At 45.3% G+C, this 18496-nt stretch overlaps 1 protein-coding gene across 3 annotated transcripts in view; it reads left to right on the top strand.

Annotated features, from left to right (window-relative positions):
* LOC120936891 (mucin-5AC-like) overlaps positions 1-18496 on the top strand; it is a 41228-nt gene that overhangs the window by 10952 nt on the left and 11780 nt on the right. For 2 of the 3 annotated variants that reach the window (XM_040349657.1, XM_040349656.1), the window contains exons 3-4: positions 5451-7892; positions 7982-8170. In XM_040349657.1, coding sequence (XP_040205591.1) covers positions 5451-7892; positions 7982-8170 — 2631 coding nt within the window. The remainder of the gene's footprint in view (positions 1-5450; positions 7893-7981; positions 8171-18496) is intronic. The other variant, XM_040349659.1, reaches the window with a different exon arrangement.

Genomic DNA, 18496 nt, shown 5'->3' with positions numbered 1-18496 from the left:
CTGCCATCAGTCGGGGAAGCGCGTCATCACGACTTCTAGATTAGGATCCGCCAGCTTCCCTGATTGATGGCAGTCTCAGCGAGCCGCTGGGACAGCCTCTTCCCGCCCCTCCACGGCTCAGCGCTCCAATGAGCTTGGAGAAGCAGAGAGGAAAGCTGCTGACTGACAGTCAGCAGCTTTCCTCTCGGGGATCTGTGAGAACTGAGCCATCTGTGATGTTCGATGGCTCGGTTCTCAGTGCAGAGACGATGGGCACCGCTACAGCATCGGTCTGATGCTCCATCCACCGAGGTAAGTATGAAGCAAAAAAAAGTAAACCCATACTTCTATTTTAAGCCCTGCTCCACTTCTGTGTTCACTGTGACATGTTTAAATGTACCATTCCTTATCACAAAAATGGCCTCTCTGTACACGTTACCTTTTCCTCCACATTGACAATACCTGAGAAACTTATCAGCATGCTTGGTTATGTTGAAGAGAGGGGAACAAGTTGACCTCAAAGTTGATCTCCAGCATTTAGTGAAGTTTAAATAACTTCTTTGGACCAAACTGGTCTAAGCAAACTATTACCTTGTCTACTAGATGTGTCTGCTATGTGCACTGTATAAACGGCATGTAGTCTCGGACATACAGTACACAGTTAACACCTTGGGGGCACCAATGGACTTTATGATGGGGGTTGTTAAGAGGTTAATAGTCTCAGAGGCGCAGCATGAACTGTCAGTGCCAGGGGCAAGGCAAGTAATTTGCGCCCTCTAACCCATGGACTTTTAGTTCTGTTCTGGTCACATTATCCCCTGTGTCAGTCAGTGGTGGCTGCAGGGGAGAGGAGAGAATGCTTGACAATGGCCGGTAAAGCCAGGAGCTGTGACATCACCCATAGATTCCCATGTCCCATCTGTTGTTGGCGGTTCTATGGTCACATACCTTGGAACCTCTAAACCTTGGGTGCACCATTATGTAAATCTTGACCAACCACTGTTGTAGGAAGGCTTAAAGGGTAAATTCACCTTTTCACGAAAAATTAAAAGATGAACTAACTCCAAGTATCCTGGCCACCCCTCCGGACCTTGCTGTTCATAGTCCATGATGCCTCATGCTTCCAGTGTAGAGGTCCATGGTTGGTCTTTAAACTTTACACAATACATGACAATGGAGGAGGAGAAGAGAGGGGGACAGGGAGGGAGAGGACAGAGAGGAAAGGGAGAGCAGAGGAACAGAGGGGACAGGAGGGGGGAGAGAGAGGACAGAGAGAGAGGATAAGAGGATGGAGTGAGAGGGGGGGCGAGAGAACAGAGGTAGGGGGCGAAAGTACAGAGAGAGGGAGGAAGAAATGACAGGGACGTAGAGAGAGGGAGAAGAGGGAGAATAGGGGACAGAGGAGGGAGAATACAGAGAGAGGGGGAAGAGAGGACAGAGAGTGGGGAGAGGACGGGGGAGAACAGTGGGAAAGGAACAGAGGGGGGGAAGGAGAGGACAGAGAGGGGGGCATAGGGAGGAGAGAGGACGGGGGAGAGATGACAGAGAGAGGGAGCAGGGAGAATGAACAGATGGAGGGGGAGAGGAGAAGATGAGGGAGAGAGGAGAGAAGAGAAAGGGAGGGGGTGGGAATAATGGGGGATGTGGGATAGAGAGAGACGAGGTTTAGTAGGTGGAGAGAGGGTTAGAGTCACGCTAGTGACTTGCCACAAGGGAGCTCACGCAGAGGACAGTAACATCACCCAGACCTGTAAAGACAAGGAAGGTTGAGGGGTTAAAGCCCCTTTTACAGAACTCTGTCAGCAGACCATTTTACCCCAGCAGACCAGATTAACCCAAAAAGAGTGGGGGAATGCTCTTTTGACCTATTTACCTTTATAGGTCATATGGTTAATGTGTGGGCACATCTTTACTTCATATTTGAAGTGGTGCACAGGAAGAGTGTGGTGAGCACTGGTATCCTGGATTCACTTTTATGTGCATGATCAAGATATTTACAGCACCAGGATTCTGGTATCACTTCCCCAGTAGGAAGCATGCAGTATGAACATCATTGCATGGACTGTGGTTTAAATAGTGAACATGATTAGATATATGGCAGCTTCTTTTTACTATATCACCATTTTTATATATATTTACAGTCACATGTATGATATTTATTGTGCTTTAGCACTGGTATAGCAGGTCTGTGCTTGAATGTGACATTTCAAGACAGTGACAGCACTGATCACTGAACATCACCTTCCAGCATGGAATGGTGGACGTACAGTATGAGCATACATGTAAATGTTCTGTGTGGACACTTTTTTATGTATTTGGATATTTCCTATTGCGTGTTATATATATTTGTATTGTATTTTTTAGTTCAAGAACACATATTTTGGAGGCTAGTACATGCAGCAGAGAAACACACAGCATATTTTTATTTTTGTACTAGAGGTAGTGAACTGACACTAGAGTGTATGCAGCAGCTGCAACACATTTGAGGACCGTTATCACAGAGTTGGCAGTGCATAAGTTACTTTCATCTTATTGTTGCTGGCTAGGCTTTCAGCGGTTTGCTGAGAGGCTGAGCCAGCTGCCGGTCTAGCCATCTGTGTTGATCCCAACTATATGGTCAGGATCTTTTCAGAGCCTGACTGACTCTGTGTCATCAAAATGTGTCACAGGGGTGCAGAACTAAGTGCACTGTTGTGACCTACAGGAGTATAGCCAGAGTGGAGGGGAGAACTGAGCGATCAGCAGTGTTTGATCGCTCAGTTCTCAATGCAGAACCGGTGGGGGACCTAGGTAAATATACATGTTTTTTTAAGTTCACATTTCTCTTTTGAATAACCCTTTTCTGCTGCATTAGCCACCAGAAGTCATTTTGCAAGTCGCCTCTGAAGTCGTCTTCAGGACGCCTTGACGAGTCACCCCCAAAGTCGTGCCGCCCCAGTGTGAACCGGCTCTAAACTGGTACCAGTGCTGTGGGTTATTGCAGAAACTGACACCAATGCTGGGGGTTATTTTGTAAACTGGCACCAATGCTGGGGGTTATTATGCTGAAACTGGCACCAATGCTGGGGGTTATTATTTTGCAAACGGGCACCAATGCTGGAGGTTATTATGCTAAAATTGGCACCAATGCTGAGGATTATTATTGCCTAAAATTACACCAATGCTGGGAGTTATCACAGACACTGGCAGCATTGCTGGGAGTAATCTTAGAAACGAATATGAATTCTGGGGGTTATTTTCTTGGAAACTGGCCCCAATGCTGCATGTTTATTATGTAAACTAGCACCAATGCTGGCAGTTGTTATTGCAGTCACTGATCTGTGTTGTGTCATTTTGGCTACATACTGCTGATTAGCTGTGGCCAATCACAACCAGAGATCTGTGTGTTTGTAAATACAACACACAGATTCTGACTGAATTTTCGCCTACTATCAGCTACCATTTACAACTGAAAGCAAGGAGAGTTCTGTGAGTATAATCTGTTATCTGTGAGTAAAAGTCACCCAGCCAATGCGATTATTACAGTGTCAGTGTACAGTATTATTACTCATCACTATATTTGTGTCACTAGCGACATCAGTGTCTGTTACTCAGTTAGTGTCCCTACTAGCCAATGTCAGTTAGCGCCAGATTGTCTGCCACACTATAAACCACTGATCATCATAGCTCCCAACTGTCCCTGATTTCAAAGGAATTGTCCCTGATTTGGAAAAATTTCCTTCTGTCCCTCTTTCCTCCCTATTTATCCCTCATTTTGGTCTGGTCTATATAGTTATATATAAAATGCACTACTTATCTATCAAAAAGTGTCTTCCAGTGCTAAACCTTTCATCCAATTTCTAAATTGCTGCATCTGTAAATTTTAAAAGCCAGTATAAAGGAATAGTAGTGGTAAAAATAAGCCCTTGTGCATTTAATTAACCTTTTTTTTTTTGGTTAATTCTCCTTTAAGGAGGTGTGTCCTATGCTTACATACATTTGCTAGTAGGTGTCCCTCATTTCAATCTCAAAATGTTGGGAGGTATGTGATCACTGCCATTATTAGTATAGTGTCTGTATGGATCAGTATCTTAATCACTAGTAGAACTATACTAGTGCCACAAAAACGCAGTGTTAGCAGGATCAGCCCAGGGCTGTCTTAATGAGAGGGCACACCTGGGCACTGCCCAGGGGCCCCAGCTGCATTGGGTCCCCTGCCCTTTCCCCAAAGCAGCTGGTCCTTGAGTCTGGGCTGCCCCTCTACACCCCAGATATCCCCTGCCTCCTACCTACTCAATTTCTGTTTACCTGCACTGTCTCCATTGTAGGGGCCCCAGAGCATTACTTTGCCCAGGGGCCCATGATGCTATTAAGACGGCCCTGGATCAGCCCCAATCACTGCATGCACTTGCCACATGTAGCAGAATACATTTTGACCTAAATTTATGAAGAGATTTGATTTCTATTGGATATGTTTTATAACAAAAAGTAGAAAATAATGTGTTGTTTTTTCAAAATGCTCAGTATTTTTTTCGTTTATATAATAATAATAATAATAAAAAAAAAACAGTGGTGATCACATACCACCAAAATAAAGCTCTGCTTATGTAAGGCTGCATTCACACCTGAGCGTTGGTCGTTCGGCGTTTTTTTCGGCGTTTTTTTCCGGCGTTTTGTCGCGCGTATTCATGCTTATTTGCGCGTTTGCATACAGCGTTGTCCGACGTTTTTGTACTTTGACGTTTTTTATTTTAGCCAATAGGAAAAACTATCATCTTTTCATCACTTGTTGCTATGTTGGTAGATTGTTTTAATCTTCTGCATGGGCGACAAGTTCTATTGATTAAAGCGACGAAACGCCCGTAGCAAACGCCCGTTGTCGCGCAAGTCGCTTGAATCGAGCGTTTCCATTACTTTCTATGGGAAATGGAAACGCTCAAATACGCCCAAACCGCCCGATACGCTGGACAAAAAAGGGTCCGAAACTTTTTTTGGCTACAGGCGATGGGCGTCAGGCGCATCAGCGTTCAGATGTGAACCATCCCCATAGACTTTCATGTATTTTGGTCCCTCTGGCGTTTGTGAGCGTCGCGCTACAGGCGACAAAACGCCTAGGTGTGAATGGGCTCTTAAGAGTGATATAAAATTGATCATTTCATTTGCGTACAGTGTTGCATGGCCAAGCAATTACCAGTTAAAGTAGCACAATGCTGAATAGCAAAAATGATCTGGTCATGAAGGGGGTAAAACCTTCTGGAGGTCAAGTGGTTAAACATCATGTTATAAATGTTTGACCTTGCAATAAAATTTGTATTTCTGGGGGCATGAATAATCAAAATAACCATTTGAAACTTCAAAATATACAACAATATAAACTGAATATATCTTTATATCTATATATATGATTATGTGGGGGGTTCTGAGTTTTTAACATGCCTAACATCATAGACACGGTAATCTGACTCTGGGTAATATGTATTGTTCTCTTTCAGTTGCAGCAACAACAGCATCTTCCAAAGTGGCAACAAGTATTTCTGGAACAAGTTCAACATTGTCAACCACATATACATCTTTAAACTCATCGCCCGTGAGCACAGCCAGTACTGGCACAACGAAACTGGGTGCCGTATCTACAGTTTATGTTACTAAAACTCCAGATATAAGCACATCAAATACTCCTATATTTACACAGAGCACAACAAATAATAATTTATCAAAAATCAGCAATCAGACATCTTTTACTACTGGTAACACCGTTAGTGGTCTAACTGGTATATCCACATCAACTACCAGTAAGTCAGCTCTTACCGTAACTACTAACACCACAAGTAATACTTCTTCTGGAATGAGTGCACCGATCGCCTGGATATCAACCACAGTTTCAACAGTCAACATCATACCAACACTGGTTTCAAAAGCTCCCAATATTAGCAGTCCTATGTATAATGTAACTGACACTCAACAGCCAACAAAAGTGACGGCAACTTCCAGCTATACATCTGTTGCTGCTTATAGTGGTGCCAGTAATTTAACAAACTCTTTGACCACAATTAAAACAGCTGGAGCATCAGTGTCCACAGCAACGCCAGTTAGTCCAACTGGGGCATCAACTATAGGCAGTAGTAGTCCTAGTGTACCTTATAGTTCACTTTACAATAACCTTAGCAGTCTTACATCAGGAGTTAATGCAACAAGCACATTCAAAACAACTGTAATGCCATCAGTTAGCACAACACTATCCGTAGCTTTGGCATCAACTAATATAGCCAGCAGTCCTACAACCATGGTGACTATATCACTGCGTACAACTATGGATAATGTGAATCCTATTAATACCTCACTTTCAGCTGTAAGCACTACCAGAACAGCTGGACCAGCACTTGGCAGCACTGTATCACCGGCAGGCATAGCTTCCAGTACCACAAACAACCCAGTAACATTAACAAGCAACACAACTGCTACAAGCAGATTAAGTGAATCAACTGCAACCAATAGTAGTACTTTACCTTCTCAAGTGCCAACAGTTGGCACAGCAACATCAACATTTGCAGTCACCTCTGGTATCACTACCAGTCCCACAATCAATGCAACTACAGGAAAACAACTATCTAATGTAACCATTCCAATAAACACTACAGCTGTAGCAAACCTTGTCAACCTTACCAGTAACATAATGCCAACCAGTTCAGTAGGAATGTCAACACAAAGTACAAGTATGTCAGCACTTGGAAGCAACGCTATACCTATGCTAAATGCAACAACCACCTTAAGAACAACTGAACCACAAGTCAGCACCATAGCTTCAAGTGCATTTCTTAATGCATTAAGCAGTACAACCTTACCACAGACAGCTACAACATCACTGTCTACAACCACTGTACCAGTCTTAGGTATAAATACTACCCGATCTCTCACAACATTAGTTTTAAATGCAAATACAACTATTCAGACAGCCAGCACTAGTATTACACCTGGGTTGGCTAACACTTCCAGCAGTGCTATTTCCTTGGTTAATATACCCATCACACCTAGCGTGAGCGACCCTCCCCTAACTAGTACCAAAGCCAGCACAGTTACAACACAATCTGCAATGTCTTCTAGTGTGACCAACGCGCTGACCTCCATTACAAATGGATCAACCACCTTAAGAACAACTGGGCCACTAGTCAGCACCATAACTTCAAATGCAATCCTTAATGCGTTAAACAGTACGTCTTTACCACAGACAGCTACAACATCGCTGCCTACAACCAGCACAGTTACAAGACAATCTGCAATGTCTTCTAGTGTGACCAACCCGCTGACTTCCATTACAAATGTATCAACCACCTTAAGAACAACTGGACCACAAGTCAGCACCATAACTTCAAATGCAATCCTTAATGCGTTAAACAGTACGTCTTTACCACAGACAGCTACAACATCGCTGCCTACAACCACCGTACCAGTCTTAGGTATAAATACTACCCGATCTCTCACAACATTAGTTCTAAATGCAAATGCAACTATTCAGACAGCCACCACCAGTTTTACACCTGGGTTGGCTAACACCAGCAGTTCTATTTCCCTGGTTAATATATCTATCACACCTAGAGTGAGTGACCTTCTCCTAACTAGTACCAAAGCCAGCACAGTTACAACACAATCTGCAATGTCTTCTAGTGTGACCAACCTGCTGACTACTATAACAAATGGGTCAGTACCTTCCTCTTTAGCATTCGGAATAACTTCAGTTACCAGTAAAACACCTATGACTCCAACAAATACCACTAGCCAAGCTACTGGTGTTTCAATACCAAGCACAGAGGCTACTGCATCAAACAATGGTGTACAAAATAACACACAAACTGTTGTTCCATCAGTCACAATTACGACTCGCCCTGCTTTAAACAGTTTTTCTCAAGGGGTAACTCCATCTACTTCATCTACTGCAGGTACGTAGCTCCCCATTGACTAAAAGTAAACCAAATATTGATTAGAAAGATTTACAGTGACTGTTTTGATCTTTTTTTCGTAAATTTAGCATTCACTATTCAGCGAATTGCTGCAGATGCCATGCTACCACTGAACAAGTCAACAGATCTTCAGTTATCATCTACAACAGCAAATATTCCTTCAATTATGACAAGCAAACCTGCCCAAACATCCTTTAACACCACAAATAGTGTCCTACAGAATTCTACTCTTACTCAAGCATCATTGATGAACTCAGGTATTGCCATAGCTAAGGCTGGTTATGTCATATAATAATAGTAAAAAATGCAAAAGTACAACAATGTGCCAAAATGCAGCATGCTCACTTAATTGGTAAATTAACCACTTGACCTGCAGAAGATTTACCCCCTTCCTGACCAGGCCACTTTTTGCGATACAGCACTGTGTTAATTTAACTGACAATTGCGCGGTCATGTGACGTTGTACCCAAAGAAAATGTATGTCCTCTTTTAACCACCAATAGGGCTTTCTTTTGGTGGTATTTGATCACTACCTTTTTTTTGCGCTATAAACAAAAAAAGACTGACAATTTTGGAAAAAATACCAATATTTTTTACTTTCTGCTATAAAACATATCCAATAAAAAAATAGAAAATATCAAATGTCTTCATTAATTTATGCAAATATCAATCCTGCTACATATTTTTGGTAATTTTTTTTCCCTCCAGATACGCCGTCGTATCTATGCGCCTGATTCTTAGAATCAGTTACGCATAGATTTCCATTAGATCCGACAGGCGTAAGTCTCTTACGCCGTCGGATCATAACTGCATATTTACAGTCTTTTTTTGTATATACTCACAATCATCCTAAAGAGCTTCTGTTTGCAGGCCATGCATGTTAAAGTGATACTAAACACAACCTGTTTAATTTACATTGTCCCTTCTATTTTTGTATGGCACTATAATTATTTTAATAAAAAAAAATCTAAGTACCCTTTTCCTAATCGATATAAAGCTGTCCCACACCCAGATCTTTCCCAGCCTGTCTGCCTGCAGGAAAGCAGTCCTCTGCTGCTGGTAATAACATGTTAAAAAAAATCAGCCTTTGGAATACAGAGTACAAATAATAATTAATGATTAACTTGTTTTAAATTGCCATACAAATATATATTTGAAATCAAATCTTTATTTTTTTTTTGGCAATGATATGGTGTGGGCAGATTTCTACCAGTCACAGGCTGTGTCACACCCCTACAGCCTGTGTCTTAGAATAAGAGGGTAATGAAGCCTCCATGAATCTACATGTAATATCCCGCCCCCATTGTGTTTAGCTGGTTAGTGGGCAAGAAGGAGGAGGGAGGAAGTGGGCTCACATGTGTGACTTTATATTCACATGGGCTGCTCAGATGTGATAGGAAGGAAATGCTCAGCATAGAAACTCACTGAAAACTGAGTATGTGCAGAGCTGCCACCACAGCTCCAAAATCCCTAGTTTTTTAGTATATGGGTTTATATATTGTCGACCAAAGGCATACTCACTAACCTAATACAACTGTAATTTAATAAAATTGCTACTATTATTTAATTTAAGTTTATCTAAAAAAAGTTATGTTGCTGATTAAAAATTTTATTTGAACTTATTTATATTTAATTACACATATATCAATATGCCTGAAGTCCAGATAGGCTACACATAAAAACTTTCAAAATACATGATAAAAATGGATACAGATAAACAACACTTCATACTCATTTTTTTCCAAATAAATAAAATCATATAAAAAATATATATAGTATATAAATAATAAAACATAAAATTATGTTTAAAAAATTGAAAAAATAGAGTAAGAAATCCAGCACATAAAAGAGGAAGAAAGAAAAGGGAAGGTAATATACCGTATTTATCGCGGTACAGCGCGCTCCCGCGTATACCGCGCACCCCTAAAGTTGCCCCGAATCCTGTGGAATTTTGTACTTACAGTTTTGGTGTCTTGCGCATTGTCCATCGGCGGCCTCGTCGGGTCCGGCATCAGTCTGCGGCTTCGGGTGTCCTCTTCGTCGGGTCCGGCGTCCTTCTGCGGCTTCGGGTGTCCTCTTCGTCGGGTCCGGCATCCTTCTGCGGCGTCCTCGCGTCCTCCCCGCTCGTTTCCCGCGCCGAGTTTGAATACTGCGCCGACATATACAGAGAGCAGTACACTAGTGTATTGTCGGCATTGCTCGGCAACTCTCGCGCTGACGTCCTGTACGTCCAGGACGTGAGCGCGGAAGGAGCCGAGACTGCCCGACTATACCCGAGTGTACTGCGCTCGGTATATGTCGGCGCAGTATTCAAACTTGGAGCGGGAAAGCGGGTATCGGCGTATACCGCGCACCCACGATTTTGCCCTGATTTTCAGGGCAAAAAAGTGTGCGGTATACGCCGATAAATACGGTAACCAAACTATCAATGTATAAAATGTACAGGATTAGGAATCTAATCTATTTTAGTTCATTGAAAGGAGACAAACCGAAATGGGAAAGAAACAAACTAAATGGGAGGGGAGGGAGGGGGAACAAAAAGAGAAAGAAAGAATGGGACATAAATCTTAGCGGTTAACAATAAAACAGTTAATATCCCAGTCTATTTTAAAGTAGTATGGCCCAGATTCACAGAGTGTTGGCGTACATTACGCTGCCGTAGAGTAACCAATGTATGCTATGCCAACGCGGGGCAGAGAGGCAAGCAATGCATTCAGCAAGCAAGTGCTCCCAAAACTGCGCCAGCATGGCGTGGGATTCGAAGGTGTACGCCGGCGTAGGTGGAAGTGGGCGTGACCCATGCAAATGAGGCATGACCCCATGCAAATGATGGGCTGAGCGCCAGACAGATAAGTATCACGAACTACGCATGCGCCGTGACGTGGACGCATCCCCCTGCGCCTGCTCACAACCATGTCGGAAAAACTGCCTAAACTACGCCGGATCACTGCGTACGGCGTGAACGTAACCTACGCCCAGCCAGACACCCGTCCAACATAAAATACTCCGGATTGTGTTCCCTGGTGCAGACCTTTGCATGTCTGCTGCTGGGTTGCACCTCCTTTATGGGGAATAACTTTACGCCGGACGTACAACTTATGCTCACCTCGAGTAGCCTGCGTCGGGCGCACGCAGGTTCGTGAATCGCCGTATTTCCCTCATTTGCATGTTTGAATGGCTAATCAATGGAAGCGGCACCATGCACCCAGCCTAAATGTGCGCCCACCCTACGCCGGCGTAAGCAAGCTACGTCGGCGGGGTGTAGCCTGGTTTTAGGCGCATATCTATTTGTGGGTCTGGCGCACAGATACGACGGTGCACATTTGCACTTACGTCGGCGTAACTAGTTATACGTCGGCGTAAGTGCTTTGTGAATCTGGTCCTATGTGTTTACTTCAAGGTTTCAGTGCATTTCGAATTTTGAGAACTCTTGTGTGCGATTGCACCTCCTCTAAAGGGGTTGCAACTTATCAATTGCAGGAAATTAATTCCTCTAAAATGTGCTGAAAGACTGATTCCTATAACCTCTCTTGATACAAAAAATATGCTCCAAAAGGCGATCCCTTAATTTCCTCATTGTCCTCCCTATGTATTGCTTGTCACACGGGCATTGCAATTAATATACCACATACCTAGTATTGCATGAAATAAAATAAAACAATCACATATTCTCTTCCCGTAACTGTTGAGAAAAACTATCTGGTTCTCTCATATAAAACATATAATATATTTATTACATGGGTAAAAAAACGTTTAATACGGAAAAAAACACTGTCTTAGGGGAAGGATCAATTACATTTGGCGCAATTTTATCCTTCAAATTAGGGCTTTTCCTAAAAATCACTTAGATTGCCCTAGTGTCTTTTTAATAATCTGCCTGACCTGATAATTGTCATGGAAGCATGAATCAGACGTACAAAACAGATAAATGAATAAGAGGATCTTTATTGAAAACCAAACAGCAAGGTCAAAGTCCACGCTGACGATCGTAACCGCCAGAAGAGTTGTCCAACAGTGCCAGGGTCGATAGCCAGGGAAGAACGTCAGCCAAGCCGGAGTCTGTAGCCAGAGACGGGGTGAAACGAAGCCGGGGATCAGGAACCAGAAGGAACGTCTGTAGCTGGGTTGTTAACCAGGAACAAGCAGCACGATCCCAGAAGGGGTAACAGACGAGAGGCCCAAGCAAGGAAATGCTGCAGCTGCCGTCATATATATATGCAGAGCAGCCAGCTCCTCCCAGTGGGAAGGAGGAGCCGCAGAGTGAGGCAGGTTACAAGAACCCCATGAAGCATGTCAGTGATGAGAAGCCTGCAAAGAGGTAAGACCATGACAGTACCTCCCCCTCAAGGGCCCCTCCTCCGCGGCGCAAAATACGGTTTCTGGGGAAAGCGCGCGTGGAAGGCTCGGAGGAGGGCAGGAGCATGGACATCTGCGGAAGGAACCCAGGAACGCTCCTCTGGACCATACCCACGCCAGTGGACCAAGAACTGCAACCGGCCACGGACCAAGCGTGAGTCCAGGATATTGCTCACTTCGTACTCTTCATGATCGCCCACCTGGACCGGACGAGGCCGAGGAACCGAGGGGGTGAAACGATTGCATATTAGTGGTTTCAACAGGGAAACGTGAAACACATTGGAAACCCGCATACCAGGTGGAAGCGCGAGAGAATAGGCAACTGGATTCACCCTGCGGAGCACACGGAAGGGACCAACAAAGCGAGGAGCCAGCTTAGTAGTAGGCACTCGGAGGTTGAAATTGCGAGTGGACAACCATACACGATCTCCGACCTGGTAGGAAGGAGCAGGCATCCATCTGAGATCAGCCTGGAGCTTCTGGCGCTGCGCAGAGACCCCGAGGGACCTCTGGATCTGTACCGATGAAGCACGTAGGGCAGAAAGGTGGTTCTCCACAGCTGGAACATCTTGGGGAGAGAATGACTCTGGTAATACGGCAGGTTGGAATCCATAATTGGCCATGAGGGGAGACATCCCAGAGGAAGAGTTAACCGCCGTGTTCCTGGCAAACTCAGCCCAAGGCAGAAGGTCAACCCAATCGTCCTGATGATCGGAGACATGGCAGCAAAGGAATTGCTCCAGGGCTTGATTGGATCACTCTGCAGCCCCATTGGACTGAGGGTGGTAAGCCGAAGAGAAGGAGAGTCGAATACCCAACTGAGAGCAAAAAGCACGCCAGAACCTGGACACAAACTGACTCCCTCGATCCGAAACTATCTCTTTAGGCAAACCGTGCAACCGGAAGACCTCCCTGGCCAACTCCTGAAAACCGTGGCCAACTCCTGTGCAGTGGGTAACTTCTTGAATGGAACACAGTGGCACATTTTGGAGAACCGATCCACAATCATGAGAATGACCGTATGGCCTCGGGACACCGGAAGGTCCACAATTAAGTCCATCCCCAGGTGTGACCATGGGCGCTCCCCATTGGGAATGGGCTGTAGAAGTCCCAATGGAAGGTGCCGGGGGGATTTATTCTGGGCAGAAACAGAGCATGCCGCTACATATGCGGCAATGTCAGACCGTAGAGAAGGCCACCAGAACAAACGTGAGACAGCCCAGGACAGCTGATTCTTTCCAGGATGCCCCGCGGTCTTGGAGTTATGGTAGGTTCGCAACAACCGGGTATGCAACTCCTCAGGCACGAAACATCTACCATTGGGTCTCCCAGAGGGAGCACCGGATTGGGCCGCCAGAATCTGCTCTCCAAGGGGAGAGGTCAAGCTGGTGCGGATGGCGGCCAGGATCTGATTTGGAGGTATGACTGAAGTCGGTATCGAATCCTCCCTGGACAGTTCGGAGAATTGACGTGATAAGGCATCCGCCCTGACGTTCTTGGAACCGGGTAAGTAGGAAACCATGTAATTAAAGCGTGACAGGAACACAGCCCATCTGGCCTGACGGGGTGTCAATCTCTTGGCCTCCGAAAGGTACGTCAGATTCTTGTGGTCCGTCAGGATGAGAACCGGAACCACAGAACCCTCGAGCAAGTGCCTCCATTCTTTGAGAGCCTGCACGATAGCTAACAGCTCTCTGTCACCAATCTGGTAGTTGCACTCCGCGGGCGACAGTTTCCTGGAGTAGAACCCACAGGGAAGCAGAGGACCCTCTGGTGTCCGACGCTGAGACAGAAGGGCGCCTACTCCCGTCTCAGACACATCCACCTCAAGGACGAAGGGCAACCCAGGATTGGGATGAGACAGTATGGCAGCTGAAGCAAAGTTAGATTTTAGAGCCTCAAAAGCCAGGATGGCCTCGGCCGGCCAATCATGGGAATTACTGCCCTTCCTGGTCAGATCCGTGAGAGGCTTGGCCAGCATGGAGAAGTCCCTGATGAACTTCCGATAATAATTGGCGAAGCCCAAAAAGCACTGCAGGGAACGAAGACCAGTTGGCTGTGGCCATTGTAGGACTGCCGAAATGATGTAACCTAAGAAGGTTACCTGGGACCGGTGAAATTCGCATTTCTCGAGCTTACAAAAAAGCTTGTTCTCTCGTAACCGTTGCAACACTCGCTTGACATCCGAAATGTGGACTTCCATGGATTCAGAGTAAACCAAGATATTGTCCAAATAGACCACTACACACTGCTGCAACAGGTCACGAAAAACATCATTGATAAATTCCTGAAAGACTGCGGGCGCATTGCACAACCCAAAGGGCATAACCAGGTATTCGTAATGACCGGTCCTGGTGTTGAACGCGGTCATCCACTCATCACCCTCCCTGATCCTTACAAGGTTATATGCAGCCCTCAGATCGAGTTTGGTAAAGACCGTAGCCCCCTTGAGACGGTCGAACAACTCGGAAATCAACGGAATCGGGTATGCATTCTTAATCGTGATGCGATTTAGGCCCCTATAGTCGATGCAAGGCCTCAACTCTCCGCCCTTCTTTTTTACAAAGAAAAATCCAGCCCCCGCTGGGGAAGAGGATTTGCGAATGTGCCCCCGGGAAAGCGCCTCCCTCACGTACTCCTCCATGGCTTCATTCTCAGCAACCGACAGTGGATATACCCTGCCACGAGGAGGAATGGCACCAGGTTGTAAATCTATGGCACAATCGTATGGGTGGTGCGGAGGCAGAGCACCCGCGCGCACCTTATCGAATACATCTAGGTACTCCCTGTATTCAGAAGGCAACACGGAGTCCGAGGAGGCACACAACACCTTGACAGGCCCATGGATGCAACTAGCCGCACACTGTGGGGACCACGAGAGGATCTCGGCCGATCTCCAATCGAAAGTCGGATTATGCCTCTGGAGCCAGGGGTACCCCAAGACCACTGAGTAGTGAGGAGACGAAATGACTTGAAGGCAGACCGATTCCCTGTGAACGGCCCCAATGGCTATCTCCACTGGAAGGGTCTCATGAGTCACCTGCGGCGGCTGAAGGGGTCTGCCGTCAATCGCCTCAAGAACCAGCGGAGAAGCTCGAACCTGCAGAGGAATGGAGTTTGCGGCAGCAAATCTACTGTCGATGAAAAGGCCACCAGCACCAGAATCCACCAACACCTGGGCCGCCACCGAGCCCCCCGGCCCAGGAGAGGACAACGGTGAGCAGTGGTTTCTCAGCACGGAAAACCGGGGACAAGGAAACTCCACCCAAGATCTGTCCCTGACAGGATCTCAGGTGCGAGCGTTTCCCGGACGGTTCGGACATGACAACCGAAAATGCCCACCGAGGCCGCAGTACATGCAACGACCCTCACGTCTCTGAAGTTCCCTCTCCCCCTCAGACAAGCGAGCAAACCCCAGTTGCATGGGCTCACCCCCAGACACGTCAACCCCAGGAGGCGTGGGAGGAGAGGGAGGAACAGGTGGGAAAGCAAACGTAGGCGCCAATCTGTTGGAAGGCCTCCGCAGGCTCTCCTTAAAGGAAGGTCTCTCCCTGAGTCTGGTGTCAATCAATATCAGGAAAGAAATGAGAGCCTCGAGCTCCACGGGTAGGTCTTTAGCCGCAATCTCATCTTTCAAGGTGTCAGAGAGACTATGGGAGAAGGCAGCCACCAGAGCCTCATTATTCCAGCCCACCTCTGCTGCCAGGGTACGAAACTCAATGGCGTATTCGGCTACCGATCGTGAACCCTGTCTGATGGACATGAGGAGCATTGCAGCAGAGGCAGAGCGAGCCGGACATCGAAAGCCCTCCGAAGAGAAGCAACAAAACCTGAAAACTCGGCAACCACCGGATTGTTGTTCTCCCATAAAGGACTTGCCCAGGCCAAGGCCTTGTCCCAGAGCAGCGAGATCAGGAAGCCCACCTTCGATCTCTCAGTAGGGAAGGCATGTGGCAGCAACTCGAAATAAATGCCCACTTGGTTAAGGAAGCCTCGGCACTGAGTTGGCTCACCCCCAAAGCGCTGTGGGAGGGGGGCAGAACCGGTCATACCCCGAGACAACAACGGGTGCCGGGGTAGACTCTGGCGCAACAACCGGAGCGGCAGTAGGAGCAGAAACAGGAGACAAACGGCCTAACAGCAGCAGGAGCGAGATGAGCAGTGCGTGCAAGCAGGGTTTGCAACGTCTGAGCGAACTGACCCAGCAGGTGATCCTGCTGATCAAGTCTGGCAACCAGCATGGGTAGAGAGGATGGCCCTGCACCGTCAGGATTCATGGCTTGGGCCTAATGTCATGGAAGCATGAATCAGACGTACAAAACAGATAAATGAATAAGAGGATCTTTATTGAAAACCAAACAGCAATGTCAAAGTCCATGCTGACGATCGTAACCACCAGAAGAGTCGTCCAACAGTGCCAGGGTCGTTAGCCAGGGAAGAACGTCAGCCAAGCCAGAGTCTGTAGCCAGAGACGGGGTGAAATGAAGCCGGGGATCAGGAACCAGAAGGAAGGTCCGTAGCCGGGTCGTTAACCAGGAATAAGCAGCACGATCACAGAAGGGGTAACAGACGAGAGGCCCAAGCAAGGAAATGCTGCAGCTGCCGTCATATATATATGCAGAGCAGCCAGCTCCTCCCAGTGAGAAGGAGGAGCCGCAGAGTGAGGCAGGTTACAAGAACCCCATGAAGCAAGATGGCCGCCAGCACATGTCAGTGATGAGAAGCCTGCAAAGAGGCAAGACCATGACAATAATGCTGTATAGAGAAATTTGTTATAAAAGTACACACTAAACCAGATTTGGTGTCTGGAATTTCCCTATCCACCTCACCCACTTATAACCTCGTCTAAGGATAACCTTGTCTAAGTCACTCCCAATTTTTTTCTGTAAATCAATTTTTTAAAACTTGAGACTTTTCTAAATAATCATATATGTCATTACAATTTCATTTTATCTGCAAAAATTGCCCTTTAGGTACATTCCTCAACCATAAAGGGTTGCGACAGCTGTCTGTAGAAATGTAGTTATTCCTGTCTGTGGGCTTTAAAAAATTATTCAGTGTGTACACAATTATTCTTAATAAATAAAAGTTTTTTTTTGTATTATTTGTTACTATATGTAAAAGATAAGTTAATATTAAGATTATTATCATTAGCAGGATTCATAAAATTCTCTAAGGATCCCATATGAAAAATTTAAATGAAAGAATTTTTATAAAAATGTCCATATAAACCAAATATCATCAATAAATGTCTGGTAAAATGTCAAATATGTCAACTCATAGCTAAAAATCATATCCAGCTCCCATACATTTTTATTCCCAAGCTATGGGCGAATTTCGTCCTCATAGCTATGCCCCGTTTTTGCAAATAATATCTGCTAACAGTAGCTACGAGACATGGCAAAATGTAAAAGTTGTAAAATAAATTGTTTCTGAACACCTGGAATATAACCTGCTCATTAAGATAATATTCAGCTGCTTTCGTACTATCTGATGCAATACAGTAAAACCTTGGTTTGAGAGTAACTTGGTTTGAGAGCATTTTGCAAGACAAGCAAAATGTTTTAATACATTTTGCCTTGCTATACAAGCGATGTCTTGATAAAAGAGTAGCATCATGTCACAACTGAGTATAAAAAAAAAGAGCAGAGCCTCTAAGTGTAGCAATATGGTTACATTTGATGAAGGTACAGCATTTAGAAACTTATTGCTATACTTAGAGGTGCCTCTCTTCTCTTTTATACCCTGTAAAAAAAATGCTTTGATATACAAGTGCTTTGGATTACAAGCATGTTTCTGGAACGAATTATGCTGGCAAACCAAGGTTTTACTGTATTAGTATACAATGATGTTTTATCCGCAATGACTAAAAAAGCATGACCCTCTATATTTAAATCTTTAAGATCATTAAGCACTTGTTTAGAGGGTGGTAAAGCCTCCATTAACCACTTAAGCCCCAGACCAAAATGCAGGTAAAGGACCAGGCCTCTTTTTGCGATTCAGGACTGCGTCGCTTTAACTGTCAATTGCGCGGTCGTGCGACGTGGCTCCCAAACAAAATTAGCGTCCTTTTTTCCCCACAAATAGAGCTTTCTTTTGGTGGTATATGATCACCTCTGCGGTTTTTATTTTTTGTGCTATAAACAAAAATATTTTTTGAAAAAAAAATATATAAAAAACATTTTTTTTTCCTCAGTTTAGGCCAATACGTATTGTTCTACATATTT

The sequence above is a fragment of the Rana temporaria genome, chromosome 4 (genome assembly GCF_905171775.1).
Source record: "Rana temporaria chromosome 4, aRanTem1.1, whole genome shotgun sequence".
Taxonomy (NCBI): Eukaryota; Metazoa; Chordata; class Amphibia; order Anura; family Ranidae; genus Rana; species Rana temporaria.
Note: the sequence above shows the minus strand (reverse complement) of the source record. Positions and strands in the feature narration are given on the sequence as shown.